Source organism: Cyanistes caeruleus, chromosome 25, assembly GCF_971803275.1.
Source record: "Cyanistes caeruleus chromosome 25, bCyaCae1.hap1.1, whole genome shotgun sequence".
Lineage (NCBI taxonomy): Eukaryota > Metazoa > Chordata > Aves > Passeriformes > Paridae > Cyanistes > Cyanistes caeruleus.
This window is the reverse complement of record NC_141725.1, coordinates 2,912,998-2,933,228: the sequence shown is the minus strand read 5'-3', so window position 1 is coordinate 2,933,228 and position 20,231 is coordinate 2,912,998. Positions and strand designations below refer to the sequence as shown.

The window sequence follows — 20,231 nt, the reverse complement described above, 5'->3', positions numbered from 1 at the left end:
GGCCGAGAAAGGGGCGGTGCCGGAGTCTTCGGGCGGCTCCGTGCTCTGTCGCTTGCTGTCGGTTATTTCCGGGATAGATTCGGGCAGTTCCGTTCTCTCTCGGCTGCTGTCGGCTGTTTCCGGGGCGGGTTCGGAGCGTTCCGGCGCCGCTCGGGCCTGTCCAAGGCTCCGCCGGGCCGGAGGCAGCAGCGGGCTGGAGGCGAGCGGCGGCGGATGGGGCTGGCCGAGAGGTGCGGCGGGGCCGGGATCGGCGGGATCGGCGGGATCGGGGGGGATCGGGGAGAGCGGGCCCGGATCGGAACCCGGCCTAGGGTGGGTGTCAGGACCCCATCAGCGTGAGGCGCCCCGGGGCTTGGCGGGGAGCACCGGGGTGGGTCCTGGGCCGAGGCTCTGTTCCTCATGGGGCAACCTCGAGGAAAGACCTCGGACCCTGCGGGAGCTGCCGGCGCAGGGGTCCCGCTGCCAGGGCAGTGCTTCGCCGTGATGCCAGGGCTATGCTTCCCGATTCCCCCAGGGCTGTGTCTGTGTCCTCCCGGTGCCGGGGCTGTGCCCCCCGAGCTGTCCCTGTGCCCCCCTCAGTGTCGGGGCTGTGTCCCCCGATCCCCCCCGAGCTGTCCCTGTGCCCCCCTCAGTGTCGGGGCTGTGTCCCCCGATCCCCCCCGAGCTGTCCCTGTGCCCCCCTCAGTGTCGGGGCTGTGTCCCCCGATCCCCCCCGAGCTGTCCCTGTGCCCCCCTCAGTGTCGGGGCTGTGTCCCCCGATCCCCCCCGAGCTGTCCCTGTGCCTCCCAGTGCCTGAGCTCTGCCCCCCGATCCCTCAGGATTGTCTGCAGCCCAGCAGTGCCATCAGAGATTCCCCCCGTGCCACTGTCCCCACAGTGGTGACAGTGCAGGGACACCCTCGGCACAGGACGGTCCCCGGTTCCGAGAGTCCTGGGCACCCCTGGGGCGGTGAAGCCAGCAAAGAGCGGCCTCACAGGGTCCCAGCTCTGTTCCTCCTGCTCGGGGGCAGTTCGGCCCCAGCAGTTCCCAGGCTGCAGCTGGTGCCCCTGGGATGTGCCCAAGGGTGGCTTTGATGTGTCTTAACATCATCCCCCAAACCCTGGCTCTGGGATGAGCCCCCCCACTGCTTCCCCGGGAGGTTGGTCATTGCATTTCTTCTCTTCCTGTGGATGTTTCTCAGCCCCTTGAGGAGGAAGATTCCCGTGGTCATGTACCTCCTAAACTGGAGGTCTGTGATCGATGGGAGATAAAGCCAGCGGGCAAAACTGCTGAAAAATGAGAGCTGTGAAGAGCTGGAGTGGCCCCAGCGTTGCCTTTCAATGGAGCCGTGGCTGCCTCTCCTCCCATTAATGCACGGCTTTGATTTCCCAAGCAGCTCTTGGAGCCGCTGGGGAACTGGCCCTGTGACTTTCTCTGTGAGAGCAGAGAATGGAGACAGCTGAGTAAATATAGCCTAAATCACTGCTTTCCTGGCCATTCCCCCACCCTTCCCTGACATGCCAAGGGCTGGTGTGTCCCCGAGGCTGGACTGGGCTCTTCTCTAGCCTTCCACGATGTGGGAAAGTCCCAAGCCATGGTTTGATTTCTTTGGTGACCCTTTTTGACGTGGGCAGCTCGTGCTTCCATCTGCCTGTGCCGTTTGTGGCACGGACTCGATCCTCCTAAAGCTGATCTCTACCCCAAAACCCAGCATTCCCAACTTGCTGGAACAAGGTTTTAAGCACACAGGAAAATCCTCTCTGCCTGCAGTTGGGTCTCGCTTGGACAAAAGCGCTGGGTTGGAAGGGAAAGCGCGGCTCAGCTGGAATGTGGCGAGGAGCAGAGTGGTTTGCGGAGCCAGTTTGGAGCCATGTCAGAGCTCTGAGTGCCGGGGTGTGTTTACAATGAAAAAGAGTATTTATAATATCGAGGGCTCTTTTAATTCCTCTGGGAATCTCTGGAGCCGCAGCTTGGAGCTAAAGTAGCTGGGTAATGGAAGATGAAAAGCAGACAGGAAGGGATGGTGGATTTCTCAAGTTGGAAGGTCTTGGCTCTCTCACCAATATCCAAATCATGCTGGTCTATTAACTTGGGTGCTTCTTACCTTGTCGGTTACTTCATGTGATTGCTGAGCTGTGCAGAGCTGCTAATAAATCATATAAATTCCAAATACCCCGGGGAATGTGATTTTAAGCAGATAAGTTAGCAAGAGCAGTTGGATTTTTTTTTTTCATGTACTCAGGTTTTTTTTAGAACTGTGATTTTTTTGCCAAAAAACAGCTCCTGGGTTTCTATATCCCTAAAGCCAGCTCCGTGAATGCTCCTAAAATGGAATTAGTGTGTTCTTGCTGCATGGGGGATGGTGTAAGAGCAGCCTGACAGGGCTGGTGTTGGGTGCTGAATCCTTCTCTGCCCAGTGCCAGCAAATAAAAGTCTCAGTTCAAATAAAAAGCTTTCGTAGGCAGGAGGAGAAAGTTTGTGAGGTGGTTAAGAAAGAACAAGCTTCAGTTGGAGCAAGGAAGTTCAGTGTCAGGAGAAGCCTGTGGACAGTATGAGAAATCTGGGGGTAGGTGTGCAGGCTACCTGAGGTGCTCTCATGCTGTTCAGCCTTTGAGCAGGAGGTCTCTGGGACCTCCAGTGGTCTCCCAAAAGTGAGGAAGGTGTTGATCATCCTGGTTTCTTCAGCTCCTCGTGTCCCTGCTAATCATGACATTGACCTTTTCAGTGAAATATTTCAGATATTCCTTCACTTCCTCGGGCTTTGGTGAATAAAGCGAAATATTTAATGAAACTCAGGCATGAGCAGTAAATGCTCTGTGTCCCTGGCAAAGGGTGGCTTGTGGCTGTGGGCAGGAGCTGCTGCTCCTGGGGATCTGCTGCTGCCTGGGAAGCATTTCTGGGGAAGAGAGGAGGTGAAAACGGCCTCGGCTGTCCCATGCCTGGCTGGGGCACTGCTCAGGCATAACTCCCCTCCTCCCCTGCAGCTTTTCCCTGTTTGGAAGGAAATACCAGCTGGCTTGGCAGCACCGTGGCCAGCCCCAGCTCCAGCTCTCCCTGCTCTGCTGGCCGCTTCCCCAGGGGCAGCTGCTGGAGCGTGTCCAGCTCCGCTTCCCGCCCGCTCCAGCTCCCTGCAGGCTCTCCCAGCTCCTTCCCCCACAGCTCCTCATGGCACTGCTGCCTCTTCCACAGCCTCGCTCATGGCTCAGCCTCCCGAGACATTTTTCCAGTCATTGTTCCTGCTGGGGAGGCAGTGGTCTCTGGAAGCTGCCTGGGAGCGCAGGGATTTGCTGGGCTGACTGTAAATCAGGGGTTGGCAAGCTCTTGCCCTCTCTGTCTCTGCCACTTCGGTGTTGTGGGTGCTGCTGGGCACAGGATGACCCGTGATGTGCTTGCCATTGCCAGCTTCAGGAGTTGAGGCCATCAGAGCTGCCCTGGCTGCGTGGGTCAGAAGGATGTGATGCAGCAGCAGATGTCACCATGGCAGACAATTCCCTGTCCGTTTTTATTCCCATCCATCATTGCATTGTTCTATTTTCTCATTTTATTAAAGGAAAAGTTTCTTCTTTTTGTCTGTAACTTGCAGTTCAATCTCGATATGGTGTTTGTTTTGCTCGCTGAGGATCTGATGTAACTTGGAGAGATTGGAGTTGTGTACACTGTTGTGAGCATATTCTTCTTTTAAATATTTTTATGCATTCTTTCCCTTCTCTGGTAGGAAAGTAACTCAGTCTCGCTTCAAGTCAAGCTGCACTTTGAACTGCATTTGGAACTGGGTTAAAAAGCACAGGAACCACATTTAAAATGTTAAGATGCTTTTATTTATGTGCTGGGCACAGACAAAAAGACTCGTAATGTGTTTTTTGTTTCAAACCAATGTGTTAAACAAAGAAAGTATTGACAGCAGTTAATGAATCGAGGGATTGTTTCTGGGCACTGAGATAGATTTACCAAAGGTATTTAGCTGTCTGATGCATGGGATTTTCAGAGCAGCCTAACTAAGCAAGTGCTCGCCAGCACAGACACGAGGTTCCTCTCTGAGAGCCGAGCAAACCTGGAGCTGGGCCCAGCAGAAATCTTTTGGCAAGGTGCTGCCTCTCTCCAGCTCGGAGGTGTGCTTCCAGCCGACAGGCTCGTGCGTGTCCCAGCCTCTCAGTGCTGCCTTCCCTCTGAGGAGCTGTTCCAGAGCTTTGGGAAGTGTGTGTTCCCAATCCCCAAAGACTCTGTCAGCTGCTCTCTGAGGGTGCAGAGCTTTCCTGCAGCTCAGCCAGAGAAGCCTCTGGCTGGGTCCGTGGCAGGACAGACGACAACTGTTGCTCCTGCAGAGGACGGTGCCGGCATTAGCCATGAGGATTTGGGTCTCCTGGGGGGCTCCTCACTCGTGATCACGAGCACTCAGTGCCCACCTGGGCTGAGCGTGGGGAAAGCAGGTGAGGCTTCTCCAGGATTAGCCTGGCTCTGAGTTCTCTGGATTTTTTCGTGTGCCCAGTGACCTGCTGGGACACAGAGAGCGTGGTGGCACAGAGCTGTGCCTGCGTTCCCACCCCAGGGAAGAAGGTTGTGGAAGGAGTCGGTTGGAAGAAGCTGCGGGACCTGCTCTTTGGAGACACTCGCTGCTCCAGAGTCATTCTCCTCTTCCCACCCCTCCACGCAGATCTGCTTTTAAAAGCTACTGAACAAGTTTGCCGGGCCTGAGCGTTTTGTCCTTCCAGCCTCTTCAGCTGCACCGGCTTGTTGGAGGCGCCTGGAGTTGGGGCTGGGATCTGCGGGTGGGAGCTGGGGGAGCATTGACCCTGCTGGGGCTGGGCTCTGCTGCCTCTGGGTGTACTCTGGGGTCTGTCCTCCCCGGGAGGAGCCACTCTGGGGTCTATCCTCCCCGGGAGGATGGGGAGCTGCCAGCGCCATGGCCAGCAGGCAGCGGCCACTCAGGCCCTTGGCATTCAGACAGTGCCCCCGGCACTGCGACTGCTCTGGGGGACCCTGACAGGCAGCACTCAGAGGGGCAGCCAGTGAGCCTAGTCATAAATCTCTCTATGCTCTGCATTATGAAGTAATATTTTCCTGGCTGGGGCTGGTTGGACTGGGGAAATGCGGGCTCGGCTGCGAGTTCCCGGCAGCCACCATCCCAGCGTGGTGGGAGCTTTCACAGCGGCCATGCTGGGATGTGCTGCTTCCCCCGTGAACATCAGAAACCTCTGTAGGGTCTTTCCATGAATTCTGCAGTCTGGTGTTGCTCCTGGAGTTCTGGAGAAGCTCTCCAGCAAGCTGGATCAGGCTCAATCCTGTTCCCCTCCCGCCTCTGGCCGCAAGTGCCTCACCTCCCCGCGGGCAGTGCCTGTTCATTCATGGCAAAGACAGCCTGGCTGGGACGCCTGCCCGAGCTCAGGCAGGCGGTGCGGGCTCTGGCTGCTGCACAGGTTTCCTGTGCCATGGCCTCTTTGTGCCTTTTGTCCTTGTCAAGGGAAGGAGCCTTGGAGCCGGGCTGGAGAGCCTGGCTGAGAGGTGGGGTTGGCTCCTCTCCGGGGACTCACCCTGATCTCAGCCTTTGCGGCAGCACGTGCAGATGTGGTGACACGTGCAGGGCTGATACCACGTGCAGGAGAAAAGAAGGATTTGTAGCTGATATGAACTGTAACCTGCTGCTGGCCCAGAAGAGCTATTTTGAAATCCTGCAGATCACCACCGTTGGTGCCTGTCACAGAGTCCAACCAGCAGTCGGAGCAGCCCTGGCTTCGTGCCATGCTTGGTTGTTCACTGACCTCTCTGGGAAGGGTGTCCTGGCTCCCTTTGCCTCCTTGCCTCCTTCTCCCCAGGATCTCACAGCCCTGAGAAGCACCTTCCTGCTTGTTATTAGTTTTCAGATGAGACTCAAGAATTTGAGCTGGGTTTGGTGGTTTCTGGGCCAAAACAGCTCAAGCCTTTAACAGGACCTGCAGCGTTTGAGCAGGCCAGGGTGTCCCTGGGAAGGCTGGGTTCTGGCTGCCCTGGTGCCTTGTAGGTCTGGTCCTCGGCTGCACGCCATTTCTGCGGGAACCAGAACTCTGGGATTTGCCTGAGGGAGGTGGAAAACTGGCCTGTGCAGCCAGGAGGGGATGGGAAAAGAGGACGTGCCTGGCTGGTGGGAATGTCCCAGCTCGTACATCTCTTCAGCAACATGTTATAACCCAGGTTTATTCTTTTTGGTGGATTTCTGGGCAGGGCAGGCAGCATATTCAATTTCTCTCTGAATAGCTGAAAGGCAGTTAGGAGCTCTAAGTAGACTTGAAGGCTTCTAAAGATTATTTTAACTCCTTTTTGCCTCCATCTCTGCAAAAAAACCTATGCCTGCACTTGATGCTGCTGCTGTTGCTTTTGAAAAGTTCAAAAATTGACTTTTTGCTCAGAGCAAAGCTTTGAAGTGCTGCTCTGTGGGAATGGCAGCGCATCTCGAAAGGCTTTTGCTGAAAGCGTGGTTAACCTACATTTGTGGGCAGCTCCCTTCAGAAGATGCCTTTGTGGGGGATTGCATGGCGAGATGTAAAGGTGAACTGTGAAATTTAATCGATTTAACAAGGGAGGGTTAAATCTGTTTGTTCTCCTCCTGTTCAGGGCCTGCAGCTGGTGGGTGCAGGGTCACCCTTTTCTGTATGCAAAAGTTACCCTGCATAAAGGCTGTTTTGTCCCACTTGTTGTCTCCTTGTTTGCATAAGTGCTGTGAGGAGGGTAAGCTGAAGAAGCAGGGGTGAACCTCTTTGAGATGCAGAGCTGGTGCCTGGCTGTAGCAGAGGGGAGGTAGCGTTCCTGCCCACAGCCACTGGCTCCTCGCTTGCTTTTGGGAGTGTAAATCAGGATTAGCATGCCCTGCTGGGATCCAGGGCTCAGCATCAGCTGCTAGGTAGGAGAGAAACGAGTCCTGCCTCTCTCAGGTGAACCCCTGGTTTGAATGTTGGCGTGTCAGGAGGGTGTGGGGTGCTTGGCTGTGCAGTGACAATTCTTCTTCTCTTTGCAGGCACTGGGAAAGGGAACGTAGTGTGCCACGCTGTTCCAGGCTGGAAGCCTACTGTGCTTTTCCTCCCCAGACTCCGAGAGACTGGCTTTTTTGGTGAAACAGACCCTGATCTCGGGTTTCTTTGCTGCATGCCCACTCACCAGTGCTGGATTATGTTCGTCTCCTTCTCCCTTTGCTCCATAATTTGGTTGAATCGTGGTTTCAAGCTGAGGAAAAGGGGCTGCACCTAAGCTCTCCGGGGCACCCAGACCAGGCTCCTGGGGTGCCGGTTCACACAGACACAGTTCAGAGAGCTGATGGGGGAGAGCTGCCTCTGAGGGCCCTCCTCTTCCACCTGGAACGTGCTGCCTCACCCTTCAGAGCCCTTCTCCCCCAGCAGAGAGGATGGGCAGCACCGACGGCTTCCAGTACCGCGCGCTCTACCCCTACCGCAAGGAGCGCGAGGAGGACATTGACCTGCTGCCTGGGGACATCCTGGTCGTGAGCAAGGGGGCCCTGCAAGCCTTGGGCTTCAAAGATGGAGATGAGCAGACCCCCAATCAGATCGGGTGGATCCTGGGTGTCAATGAGCGCACCAAGCAGAAGGGAGACTTTCCTGGCACCTACGTGGAGTACGTGGGGCCGGTGAAAATCGCTGTCCCTTCACACCGGCCCCGGGTGCAGAGACCCCTGCCTGCCACACCGGGGGCCAGCGGCTGCCGGCTGCCCGAGGCTCTGGAGCAAGGTAAGCCCTGCTGTGTGCTCTGGGACACCTCCAGTCTCGCTGTGTGACAGATGAGAGTGTGTGAGTGGCTTCGTAGGACAGTGGTGAAACCCTCAGCTTGGCAGCACTGGTTGCCCCACCAGCAGCAGTGCAGTTGAGTCACAGCCAAAAGCCGACTTCTCTCAGTCCTGGCCCAGAGAAAAGCACTGGGCAAGCCTTGTCCCACTCTAACATCTCCCAAGATCCTTCTCCTTCTCTGTTCTGCAACCAGCTGGGATCCCCATGGTCCCTCTCCCTGCTCCACTGAGTTTTGCCAGGCTCCCTCCCTTCAGGATAAGTCCTGACCTCTCCCAACCACCACCTCCCCGCCTCTGCAGTGCCTGGGGCAGTGCTCCCTGCCAAGAGCTGCTCAGCCCCGCTGAGGGACACAATTACTTGTCTCTAGGCAAGAGGAGAAAAGTCAGGGTCTAAAAGAGCGCTTCTGAGAACTGGAGCTAATTGCTTGTCTGCCTGGCAGCCAGCCCACGCCGCGGGTCGCAGAGCCCTTGCTGGGGCCGGGCAGCCACCCTGGGGCTGGGCATGGGCTGTCCTGCACCTGCGGCTGCCTCCCAGCCAGCCTGGCCTTGGCACGGACCTGATCCGGGAGAGCCAACGTGCCTCAGCCCTGCCTGTGGAGCTGTGGCAGCTGCCTGCCCTTAGCCTGTTTTTTTGGCTCCCAGGCACATAAACCCTGTGGCCAGTGCTCAGCAGCCCCCAGGATTCCCCCTTCTACTCTTCCTTTGTGAGAACCCCACCTGCAGTGCTCAGTCTGGGTCTGGACAAGTCAAGAAAGAAGCGGGACCTGTTGGAGCGAGTCCAGGGAAGGCCACAGAAATGTTCCAAGGGCTGGAGTCCCTCTGCTCTGGAGCCAGGCTGGGAGAGCTGGGGGTGTTCACCTGGAGAAGGCTCTGGGAAACCTTATTCTTCCAGTATTTAAAAGGAACTCATATAAAAGAGTGAGAGAGGTTTCTTATACAGACAGATAGTGATAGGACAAGGGGGAAGTTTTAAATTAAAAGAGGGAGAGATTTAGATTAGATGTTAGGGAGAAATTCCTGACTGTGAGGCTGCTGAGGCCCTGGCACAGGTTTCCCAGAGCAGCTGTGGCTGTCCCTGGATCCCTGGAAGTGTTCCAGGTCAAGCTGGATGGGGCATGGAGCAACCTGATCTAGTGGACTGTATCCCTGCACAAGGCAGGGGAGGGGTTTAAGGGGTTTTTAAAAAGTTTTTAAAGTTTGGTTTTTTTTAGGGGTGATCTTTTAAGGTCCCTTCCAATCCAAACCATTCTGTGATTCTCTGAGGGGTGACAGCCACACTTTGCCTTCCCACGCCTTGCAGAAGACCTAGTGCTGGTGTACATGGGAGGAGTGGGGTCAGCAGCAGGACCTGGAGGCTGCCAGGGAACGCTCCCAGCTGGCAGCGCTGCATCCTCCCCATCCCTCTCTGCCTGGGAGCCACGGCTACCCCAGCAGATGCTTCTGGCATCTGGTGTGAAAACACCTCTGGGGTCTTACGAAACCGGGGTTGTGGGGCTGGTGCAGCTCCCTGCAGCTGCCTCCCTCGCTCCTGCTCCCGGAGCCGGAGGGGCGGCCCCAGGAAACATCTCCGCAGGGTGGGAATGTGGCCGGGCCCTGCGCGTTTGGGTTGGCAGCGAGAGCCTGACCTGAGTCATCCCGCTCACAACCTGCCTTTCCAAGAAAGCTGCTCCTCTCAGGAGCCTGGGATGTGCTCTGTGCTGGATGTGCTGGCCTCGCCTGCATTCGGCCCGGTGCTCCCTCCTCGGGTCTCCCCTCTTCTCAAGGGGGCTTGGTGGAGGTGTGTCTGGGTGGTCAAAGCCACCGTGGGGTCTCTGGGAGGTGGAACAAGATCCATGCCGAAGTTCCTGAAACACAAGGAAAGAGAAATTTGAGAAGGAAACCAAAGGCCAAGCCTCTCTGCATCCTGCCCAGGGATGGAGGGTGGGCTAACAGGGCACCTGAGACCAGTGCCAGCCCTGTCCCTGTCCCTTGTTGGGGCATCCCCAGAGCCAGCTTCTACTCTGGGCACAGGCAGGGCCTGCAGGGAGGCAGCTCAAACACCCAGAGCCATTTTACACTCAGCCTGAAGGTTTGATCCCTGTATGGACTGTTCACTTAAGATTCTTGTGGGTCCATTCCAGCTCAGGATATTCTGTGATGCTTTATTTTTGTATTCTGCTGGGGAGACACATTTTTGCAATGGAAAAACTGCATTTGAGCCAAGCCTCTCTTATTTCTTCATGGTGTGCACTTCAGGAGGTGCAGAAGTGTCTCCTGGCAGTGCCACGAAGCCCCTTCTCTGCTTCCCAGGTCCTGTCCTGGCTGGCAGGGACCCCTTAGCCCCTCAGTGTCACTCGTGGAGCAGGGCCAGCGCCACAGCTGTCCCGGGAGCAGCAAGACCCAGCGCGTTCTGCCAGTGGATTTACGAGCTGCTGGTGTTTGCCTTCCGCAGAGAACACGAGCGGAAAATGCGGCTCGGGAATATTTCCGCAGCTGCCCGGGCCGTGCTGTGAGCAGCCTTGTTCACGGCGGCCCAGCCCGGAGGCCCGGCAGGCTCAGGAGCTGCTGCTGGCTCCGGCTCTGTGCCTGACAAAAAAAGACAAGCTGCTGCCTGCTGAAGCAGCACATTCCCGGCCGGGCCACGTGGGCAGCGCCAGTATTTACTCTCCCTTCAGCCCTTCCCAAGGGTCAGGCTGGGAGCTGCCAGCCTGGAAGCTTGCCTGCAGCTTCCCCACACCGACCTGCACCACGCTGGGCCCCCTCCGTGCCCAGGAGCTCACTCCAGAGGGGGATTGTCCCCCCCTCCCCAGCAGCACAGGCCTTTGCAGAGCTGCTGGGTGCCTGACCCCTGTGCTTCCCTTCCCATGGCTGTTCTGTCTCCCCTCCAGGCTGTGGGTGCAGGAGGCTGAGCTGGGTGCGCAGTTCCAGCTTGCTGTGCCTTGTGGTGAGACCACACCAGGCGAGTTCGGGTCAGATCCATGACAACGGAGCTGTTTCGCAACGGGGAGCAGCCTCTTGGCTCTGCCTCTGCAGAGTGGAGTGTGCTGGGTGTCCTCACCCACTGCGGGCTCCCCAGGGGCTGCCAGGTGCTGTGGACCAGCCTGGAGGAACCTCCTGCTCCAGCTGGTGCTCCTTTGGAAGCGGGAGGGAGTCTGGCACCGCTCATCCTTCGGCAAACCTCCTGCTGGCAGCTCCTCAGCCAGGCCTGCGTGCTCCTGCCCTGGCATGCACAGGGGAAGGGGGTGCCTGCAGCCAGAACCTCAACATTCTCTGGAGGTGGCAGTGAAATACCACCCGACATGGGGCTGCAGATCCCCCAGGAATGGGGGGACCCTGGTCCCGTGCCGTGGGTTGTCTGTGCCCTGTAGCAGCTTGCACAGAGGCTGTGGGCTCACGGGGAGGGGGAGGCACAGGGCCGGTTTCCATGTTAAACGAGCAATCAAGGGCAGGAATTTGCTGACACGGCGTTCTGTCTGAATCGCTGGATTAATCACAGCTCACCCCGCTCCGCTGCCAGCCCTGTGCAGCCCCTGTGCTGGGCAGGGACCCAGCCCTGAGCTCCAGGAGCTCTGCTAACCCCTGTGCTGCCTGCCTGGGGTGCACGGGTCCCCAGGGGGATGGGCTCTGTCCCCAGGCCTCTGCACTGAGCAGTGGATATCTCCCTGTGCACACCCAGTAGGGCTGCAGCTCAGCAAGTGCTGGCTCCTGGGCAGGTTCCTTGCAGGCTCCATGCCCTGTTTGCCTGTGCCACAGCCTCACAGCAGGGGCCACGGCTGTCCTTGCTCCTGTTGGGAGTTGCCTGGGTTGTGCCCTGGCACAGCTCTGCTGCTGAGGGCTGAGCTGGTGCTGAGCCCCTCTCTCCCTCCCTCTCCCCCCAGGGTCTCCTCTCCCGGACTTGCAGGAGCAGTTCAGCCCTCCTGAGATTGCTCCGCCACTCCTGGTGAAGCTGGTGGAAGCTATCGAGAAGAAAGGTAAGGGGGCAGTGCTGAGCTCTGGGTGTGCTGATACACCCCAAAACCCCACAATGAGAGCTGAGCTCTGTGGGACACACAGGACACAGCTGCTCTCATGTTCCTCCCTGGGCTGAGCTGCTGAGGCCCGTGAGGGTGTTTGGTTTGAGCACCTACACACACTGGGTGAGTGCTGGGTTTGGGAAGCACTTGCAGCCTGGCTCTGTGCCATGGTGGAGAAATGGGGCCACTGAACCGGGTGTCCTGGGGGCCAAGGGGGCTGCAGCAGCCTCTGCAGGGGGTTGGCTTGGACACCGTCCAGGTCTGGTTATCCGTGCCACAGCCATTGCCCAGCTGGCACTGAAACAGTGCCTGTGCTGGAGCTGACAGCAGTGTCCCCCCTTCTGCAGGGTTGGACAGCGAGATGTTGTACAGGACATCTGGCTCCGAACTGAGGCAGGCGCTGAGAACCGGTAAGAACCAGCTCGGCGCGGTGGAGGCGAATCGGCTCAGATGGAGGAGATTAGTGGATGTGACAGCGCCAGCAGTAATGCAATCCAGGCCAGGCTCGCCTGTCCCCGGCAGTTCCTGACTCCCAGCACGCTGCCTCTGGGGCTGGGCTGTCCCCATCCCAACATGTCCCTGTCCTGGAAGGGATGGGACAGGGGGGGATTCCTGGCACCATCCGTGGAGGGCAACAAAGGGATGTGGTGCTGGCTCAGAGACTCGCAGGCAAACAAGTGAACCCCTGTGCTTGTCCCCTGCTGTCTTTGGGGAGCTCTGCTGATGGGCTGGTGGAGGCTTCTGTGGCTCTGTCATGCCACTAATAAGCAGGGGAGGATCTTTGAGCCTGGCTTGGTGGCTGGAGCTGTGGCTCCCCGGTGCCGATGTCTCTGCTGGGGAGCCCTGGGAGCCGCCTGCCTCTCGGCTGGGCTGGGGCCTCATCCGGCACCACGCTGGCGAGTCCCCTCCCGCAGACGTTCCTGCAAACCCCAGCCACGCCGTGCTGTCAGCCCGGGCTGTGCTCTTGGGACAGACTTTATGTGCTTCCCAACATCCTGTGTTCTGGGGAGGTGTCTTCCCTGTTGGGTTCAGTGTGTGGCTGCTCAGTCTGCGCTGCACTCTTGCTGGCAGTGGGGAGCAAAACTCTCACCCGAGCTATGCCTGCCCAGAATTCCTGTGCTGGGGCTCAGGGCAAAGGTTGTGGGTACTCAGGACGACCTCTGCCCTCTCTCAAGGCAACTGCTGGGGTTCCCAGAGCCAGTTTATTTCTGGGGTGCACATCCTCTGTCACATGGGCTGCCTGAAGGCTGCCTGAGCTCCCTCGTGGTGCTGGTGAGCTCTCATGATAGCTGGCTGCTGTGTGATGGTTTCTGGGATGGGTGTTGGGTTCAGCTGGGTGTCCAGTGCTGAGTCCACCCTCCCATGGGAAATGTGCGTCCTGACAGATTGGACCCTGGGTGACCTGGAGCCCCTGGACGTGCACTCCCTGGGCGAGGCACTGCGAGGTTACCTGCAGGACCTGCCCTCCCCTGTGGTGCCGGTGTCAGTGCATGGAGATATCCTTCGCATCCTGCAGGGTAAGGGCCTCCCCCTGCTGCCTTGGGAATGGGCAGCTGGGTGGGGTGGACACATCTGGGATATTAAAATAATCCCTGTCCCTATGGGGCCTGGCAGATGGCTCCTGTGCCGTGATGCAGCCGGAGCATGGAGAGTGGTGCCGGCTGTCCCAGCTCTTCCCTCGTGTCTTGTTCTCTCCCCAGAGATCCCCCAGCCAGAGAATTGCCGGAAGCAGCTGCTGCTGGCCCTGGAGTCGCCTGCGGTCCCGCTCCAGAACACGCTCACCCTGCAGTTCCTGCTCCGGCATCTGGGGAAGGTATCGCAGCAGGCCGAGAGCAACAGCCTCCACCCTCGGGCCCTGGGAGAGATCTTCGGCCCCCTTCTCCTCCGGCTGCCTGGCGCCAGGTACGTGAGGCTTTCGGTCCCAGCAGCGTTCCCAGCTCTGGTTCGCTGTGCCTGCCAGGACAAGGAGTCCAGCCTGGAACAACAGGGCTGCCCACAGCCCCTGCTGGGCTGCACGTGGGATTAAACTGCTGGCAGCACACAGGGGTGGGAGCACACAGAGCCAGGACAGAGCCCTTGCTGCCCTGGCAGCCTGGGGTCTGGCAGCTGGCATGAACCAGCTGACCCCAGGGGACACGGGAGCAGCGCCATGTTCTACCCCACAGCTGCTGTCCTTAACTTGCCTCTTCTCTCCCTGCAGCCCAGAGCTGAGCCCTGACTTCTCCGTGCTGTTTCTGGAGATGCTTCTGCAGACGAAGGAGCTGGAGCCAGAACAGTTGCCTCCAGGTACTGAGATACCCCTTCCCTGGGGCCTGAGGCGCTGGCACTTGTGGGTGTGGACTCTCTGCCCCCATGATAGGGTTGCTGAGGGCATTTTGATAGCCCAGCTGTGCCTGGGGCCAGCTCAAGGTGTTCAGCTACTGGAGATGGGCCTGGAGCAGCTCCAAGAAACGTGGTGGCCTCTGGGCCAATCACTAGAGGGAGGGGGACTCAGCACTCCAGTGGGGAGCTGGGATTTGGGCTTGCCCTGTTTCATCCCTCCTCCTCTCACAGCCCTGCCTCCCAAACCGCCGAAGCCGAAGCCCAGCGCAGCCAGCCTGGCCAATGGCAACAACGCGCCCTTGCAGGACGCCGAGTGGTACTGGGGGGACATCTCTCGGTAAGGACGTGACTGACAGCTCACACCTGGGGTGCCCTTTCCATCAGCCACCTCCCAGGCCATGACAATCCTGTTCCTTGCAGGGAGGAGGTGAACGAGAAGCTCCGGGACACACCAGATGGGACCTTCTTAGTGCGTGATGCCTCCAGCAAGATCCAGGGGGAATACACGCTCACGCTCAGGTGGGACTTTGGGATCCTCTGGGATACCCTGAGAGCCCCAGGGATGCAGCTCTTGGGACATGTCCCTGTGCTCCCAGCTGTAGGGATGCTGAGGTCTCTGGCTGGTGTAGGGTGCTGGGGTGGTGGTAAGTGCCCTCTCCTCTCCCCTCCACTACAGGAAGGGAGGCAATAACAAGCTGATCAAGATCTTCCATCGGGAAGGCAAGTACGGCTTCTCGGAGCCCCTGACTTTCGGCTCAGTGGTGGAGCTCATCACCCACTACAGGCACGAGTCACTCGCCCAGTACAACGCCAAGCTGGACACCAGGCTGCTCTACCCCATCTCCAAGTACCAGCAGGTGAGGCCTGTGCTGCAGGGACGTGGCTGGAAAGCACAGCCTGAATCAGGGGCGTTTGTTCATCTATCCCTGCCCCTTTGGTAGCTGGCAGTGTCCCATCCCTCTCCCTGCGTGCTGGGATGTTTTGTTGTGGGGTTTTGTGGGACCAGCTGGAGCAGGTCCTGACTGAGGCTGTGCCTGTGGCAGGACCAGGTGGTGAAGGAGGACAGCGTGGAAGCTGTGGGGGAGCAGCTGAAGGTTTATCACCAGCAGTACCAGGACAAGAGCTGGGAGTACGACCTGCTCTATGAGGAGTACACACGCACGTCCCAGGTATGTGGGCACTGCCTGAGACCCCCAAGGGCTGCTCTGTCACCCCCTGGGTGCTGGAAGCCACCCGGCTGTGCACAGGGGACACCAGAGATGGGGCACCTCTTGCCCCATTTGTCAGCTCAGGGACTTGCAGGGGCTCCCCAGAGGATGGGCTTTGAAGAGGGGGATATTTTGCCTGCAGCAAGGACAGAGCTGCTTTGAGGAAGTTGAAAGAGGGGATACAAATGTGCAGAAATGTTCCTCAGCTTTTCCCTTCCTTCTCCCCAGGAGCTGCAGATGAAGAGGACGGCAATCGAGGCCTTCAATGAGACGATCAAGATCTTTGAGGAGCAGTGTCAGACACAGGAGAAGTGCAGCAAGGAGTACATCGAGCGCTTCAGGAGGGAGGGCAATGAGAAGGAGGTGCAACGGTGAGGATGGGGGTGGAGAAGGGCCCCAGGATCCTCCTGGCTCAGCACAGAGCCGAGGCACGCGGACTCCTTGTCTCTCCAGCAGCATGCTGTGGGCTGGAGCTGGCAGGCTGCCTCCTCCGCCTCCCCCACTCTGGCCCACAGCCTAAACCCCCCTCTCTCTCTCTCTCCCAGGATCCTCATGAACTCGGAGAAGCTCAAGTCCCGCATCACAGAGATCCACGACAGCAAGATGAAGCTGGAGCAGGACCTGAAGAAACAAGCCTCGGAGAACCGGGAGATCGACAAGCGCATGAACAGCCTCAAGCCAGACCTGATGCAGCTGCGCAAGCTGCGGGACCAGTACTTGGTGTACGTAGTGGCCCTGCAGGGCGGCCCGGGAGCCATCCTGCCGCCTCCCCCGGGGCTCCGCGGCTCGTTGGACCGGCTCGCAGCCTGCTGTGGGCAGGAGCCGCTCCCGCAGCGCGGCCTCGGGGCTCGGCGCTCCCCGGCAGCGGCGGCGGCTGCTGCCCTCTGGTGATGGCCGTGCCCGGGGCTCGCTGCAGCCCTGCTCAGCTCTGCCCTCCTTCCCCAGGTGGCTGACGCAGAAGGGTGCCCGGCAGAAGAAGATCAACGAGTGGCTGGGCATCAAGAACGAGACAGAGGAGTGAGTGTCCTGCTCATGTGCTGTGGGATTTGGGGGATGTGGGAGCACAGGCTGTGCAGCTGCTTCTGCCTGGGCAAATCCCAGCTCCCTGCCTGGGCGCTGAGGAGGTCTTCCCTGCCAGATGGGCACTGTGGGGAGATGTGGGGGTCACACCTAAATTTAGGGAATCTGACCCTGCCTGTGCTGGATTGCAGCCAGTACTCCATGATGGATGACGAGGAGGAGCTGCCCCACCACGAGGAGCGGACATGGTACGTGGGGAAGATCAACCGTGTGCAGGCAGAGGAGATGCTGTGTGGGAAACGGGATGGCACCTTCCTGATCCGTGAGAGCAGCCAGAAGGGGTGCTACGCCTGCTCCGTGGTGTGAGTATCCCTGTGCAGGTGGGATGGGATGGGATGGGATGGGATGGGATGGGATGGGATGGGCTGGAATGGAATGGAATGGAATGGAATGGAATGGAATGGAATGGAATGGAATGGAATGGAATGGAATGGAATGGAATAGGATGGGGCTGACCCAGGTTGTTCCTGTGTTGCTCCACCCATCCCTTGCTGGAGGTGCCAGTTCCCATCTGCCTTGGCTTCTCCTGCCAGGGCCAGGCGTATCTTCACGCTGCTTTGGTGCTCCCCTGTCCCACTGCTGACCCAGGCTCCTGTGTCTCCCTGGCAGGGTGGATGGTGACACCAAGCACTGCGTGATCTACAAGACAGCGACAGGCTATGGGTTTGCTGAACCCTACAACCTCTACGCCTCCCTCAAGGACCTGGTCTTGCACTACAAGCACACGTCCCTGGTGCAGCACAATGACTCCCTGAATGTCACGCTGGCTCACCCGGTCCTTTCCCAGCCACCAGCCAGATGAGCAGCCCATGCCAACACAACAGCTGCCTTCAGCTTCTCCCCAGGGCGCTGCTTTCTGGCTCTGGACTCTTGCACCCTGTATAGTTGAGTCTCTGTGCTCCTGCTCCTTCAGAGCCTCTGAGATGTCTGTGACCGTTCCTGATGTCCCTCTTGGTCAGTAGCTGAAACCCGTGTTGGCTGATGGGACAGAAAGGCTGGGCTGTAGATTTGCAGTGGGCTCCAGCCTCTAGGAGGTGGGATCCAGTTGTGATTGAATCGCTGGGGATGAGCACAGCCCCCTCCCCTTCCCTGATAAGCAGGTCAGATCCCCTTCTTGCTGGCAGGTCGCCCCGCTACGCATCACTGTAGAGCTTTGGTTCCTGATTCCTCGGTGCTGTGACCGAGGGGTTCCCTGCCTGGACACCAGAGGAGGCAGAGGAGGAGGCTCCATTGAGTGTGTGCATCCTTCACTCTCGCTTCCCTCGGTGGCCTCGCAGGCTGTGATGGTGTCTGGTACGAGGGGTGCTGCTCTTGTGTGCAGAGACACATTTAGGAAGGAGAAACCTCGTCCTCTGTGGGGCTCCCCGGCCGAGATCTCCGTGCTGTGCCCCACCTCACCACCATTCCCTCTTGTCATAACCACCTCTGGAGTGTTGCTGCCTGGGCAGGGAGGATCTGCTTAGCCGTGAATCTCCCTCCTTAGCTGTGCCAACGAAGCTGTGAAATCCGTGTTGGTACCCGTGTTTTTCCTGGCAGGATCTGTGGGATGCACAGCTCGTTGTTTCCAGCCCGTTTCGGTGACTCTCTGCACACGTAACCCATTGAAGCTGACTGTAGCTCTGTAAATATGGTTCTTTTTGTGACCAGCTGCTCCCCTGGTGCTGGTGTTTGCTGAGCCCCCAGTGCCACCCCCAGCGTGGGCAGCAGCTGCCAGGCTGCCACAGCCCCGGGCCCTGCAGCTGAAGCAGGAGAGGGCTGGAGTCCAACTCACACTACGAGCCCTACCTGGAATGAAGGACCTCTCTGCTGCAGGAGGACACATCCACAGGGCCCGGGGCATGCTGAAATGTATCTGCATGATGGTGAACTACGTATGCAAAGCACTTCCAATCGTGGGTACTGTATGGAGCCGGGGCAGGGCGCTGTGTCTGAGCTCAGAGGGCCCCAGGGCAGCCCAGGTGGGCCTGGAAGAGCTTTAAAAGCTGAGCTGGGAGTTGAGGCCACGGTGGCGTTTGCTTTCCTGGGTTATCTCAGCTGCCTGGCTGGAGGAGAGCATTCTTGGTCCTCTTGATTTGCCAGAGTGGCTCATTCCCTCTCGGAAGCTCCTCCTTGGGACAGGCGGGTGGATGCCGTGGACTTTGGCACTTCTGTCTCCCCTTGCAGCTTCGTTTCTGCTGGATCCATGGGGTGCTCTGTGCTCACACTGCCTCCATCCTGTCCTTGATGTGCCACCTGTGTTGGGGATCACTGTCCCTCCCTCCCTGGCCAGCTCTGCTGCTTGCCTTGCTCTGGGCTGGTCCCCAGATCCTTCTGGAGCTGGGGCTGCTGGAGCAAACATCCCATTCCTGTTGCTTGTGGCAGCTCTCCTATGCTCAGCTGTACAGCCCCGTTCCCTGCTCTCCATGTCCTCTCCAGGCCCTGGGCCCTGGTTTTTGGGTCTGGTTTGTCAGTGTTTGGTGCTCAGGTGCAGGCAGGTCAGGGGAGCTGTGGGGGCCCAAGAGAGGCTGTGGTTGGTTTTGGGGATCACTTGGGAAAAGCTGCCAAGGATGATTAAGGGAATAGTTTGGACTGGGGCATGTGAGAGATGAGGGCATGTGGGACTGGGGCAGGGAGGCTCAGTCCTCACAGCTCTGTCCAGAGGCCTCCTGGGGCCTGTGGAGTGGCCAGGGGCTGCACCAACACTCCAAAGCTTTATTAGTGTTCCACACCTTTTCAGCCTGAGGACTCTGCTGCTCCTGTGCTGGTCCCTGCACTTGCAGCACATCCCCACCTCACAGGACAGGCTGTAGGCAGATTGGATCCTCAGCCTCTGATCCCATTGGCTCCATGTTCCTCCACCACCACCCCTAAACGTGAGCCTGGGGCCAGTCCTGCCTGGGGGGATTGCTCACGCCAGGACCTGCTGAGCATCTGGAAGAGTCTCAGCTTGAAGCTGTCACCTGTCAACACTCGCTTGGTGCTCACCTGGCTCTGCTGCCCAGGGAAATTCCAGCTTCTCTTTATCCTGTGTTTTTATCCTTTTGGCTGAATTTCTGTTGTTCTCCCTGTGCTGTCCCTTCCTGCTGTCCAGCCACAGCCCAAGGGGGGGTTCACAGTCACCCCTCTGCACCTTCCAGCACTGCCTTCCCTGCCCGCTGGCGGCCTGTCCTTGACAGGGCACTGCTCACGTCCTGTGTACGACGAGGAGGAAGATGCCCTTCCCCAGGGCTGCCTTTCCCTGACGGTGCTTCACCCTGAACAGCAGCTTTCCCCTGCTCTCCCTGGGGTGGACGCCCAGCCCGGAGCTCCCTCAGCATAAACTCGTTGTGATTTGTCCTTTGCTGCTTTGGCTCGTTCTGAACCCGGCCGTGTTTCGAGGCGCTGGGCTGTGCTTTGCTGCTTGTGACCCCCACGTCCCCCAGCCGAGCCACACACCCGCGTCCCGTGGGTGCCACAGGGCTGTTCCTGCTCCCTGGGGCACAGCTTGGGGCTTGTCCCTCCGTGTCCCTGCTCCTGGGGGGCTCCAGGCTCCCCCGTGTAACCCCCAAGGTGCCAGCAGAGGCTTTGTGCTCGGAGAGGACGTGGCGGCTGCGTGAGGTTTTAGTTTCTAGGTATATGCAATAAAGAATAACCTGCCCCCCGAGCTGTCCGTTACCAGCAGTAGTGCTCTCTGCTCTTTCTGTTGATGTTTACTAATGTAAACCCAGTATTTGTTACTGTAAGAGGACTTTTTTTTTTTTTTTGTACGGTACTTTGAAAAAACCCACAAAAACAACTCCAAAAAAAAAAAGAAAAAAAAAGAGTAAAGAAATAAACAGAGTTAATGAAGCAGGCTGCTGGATTGCTGTGGGAGGTTGTGCGGGGGCAGGAGGGTGGTGGGGCTGTGCCCCAGTTCCTGGGCTGGGT

The 20,231-nt window shown here is 58.5% G+C and overlaps 1 protein-coding gene across 3 annotated transcripts; it reads left to right on the top strand.

Annotated features, from left to right (window-relative positions):
- The first annotated feature begins 24 nt into the window (after nucleotides 1–24).
- Nucleotides 25–20,153, top strand: PIK3R2 (phosphoinositide-3-kinase regulatory subunit 2). 3 transcript variants are annotated; one of them, XM_086862689.1, is made up of 16 exons: nucleotides 25–230; nucleotides 6,965–7,688; nucleotides 11,602–11,694; nucleotides 12,084–12,146; nucleotides 13,122–13,253; nucleotides 13,437–13,638; nucleotides 13,937–14,022; nucleotides 14,290–14,395; nucleotides 14,479–14,577; nucleotides 14,735–14,915; nucleotides 15,102–15,227; nucleotides 15,495–15,637; nucleotides 15,812–15,988; nucleotides 16,212–16,283; nucleotides 16,478–16,648; nucleotides 16,956–20,153. In XM_086862689.1, exons 2-16 carry the CDS (start codon nucleotides 7,349–7,351, stop codon nucleotides 17,146–17,148), a joined length of 2,184 nt encoding a protein of 727 aa, XP_086718815.1. In that variant the 5' UTR covers nucleotides 25–230; nucleotides 6,965–7,348; the 3' UTR covers nucleotides 17,149–20,153. The 3 variants fall into 3 exon arrangements, with proteins under 3 accessions (XP_086718815.1, XP_086718817.1, XP_086718816.1); XM_086862691.1 differs by having other exon boundaries at nucleotides 185–312; XM_086862690.1 differs by lacking the exon at nucleotides 25–230 and adding an exon at nucleotides 4,114–4,406.
- The last annotated feature ends 78 nt before the right edge of the window (nucleotides 20,154–20,231 follow it).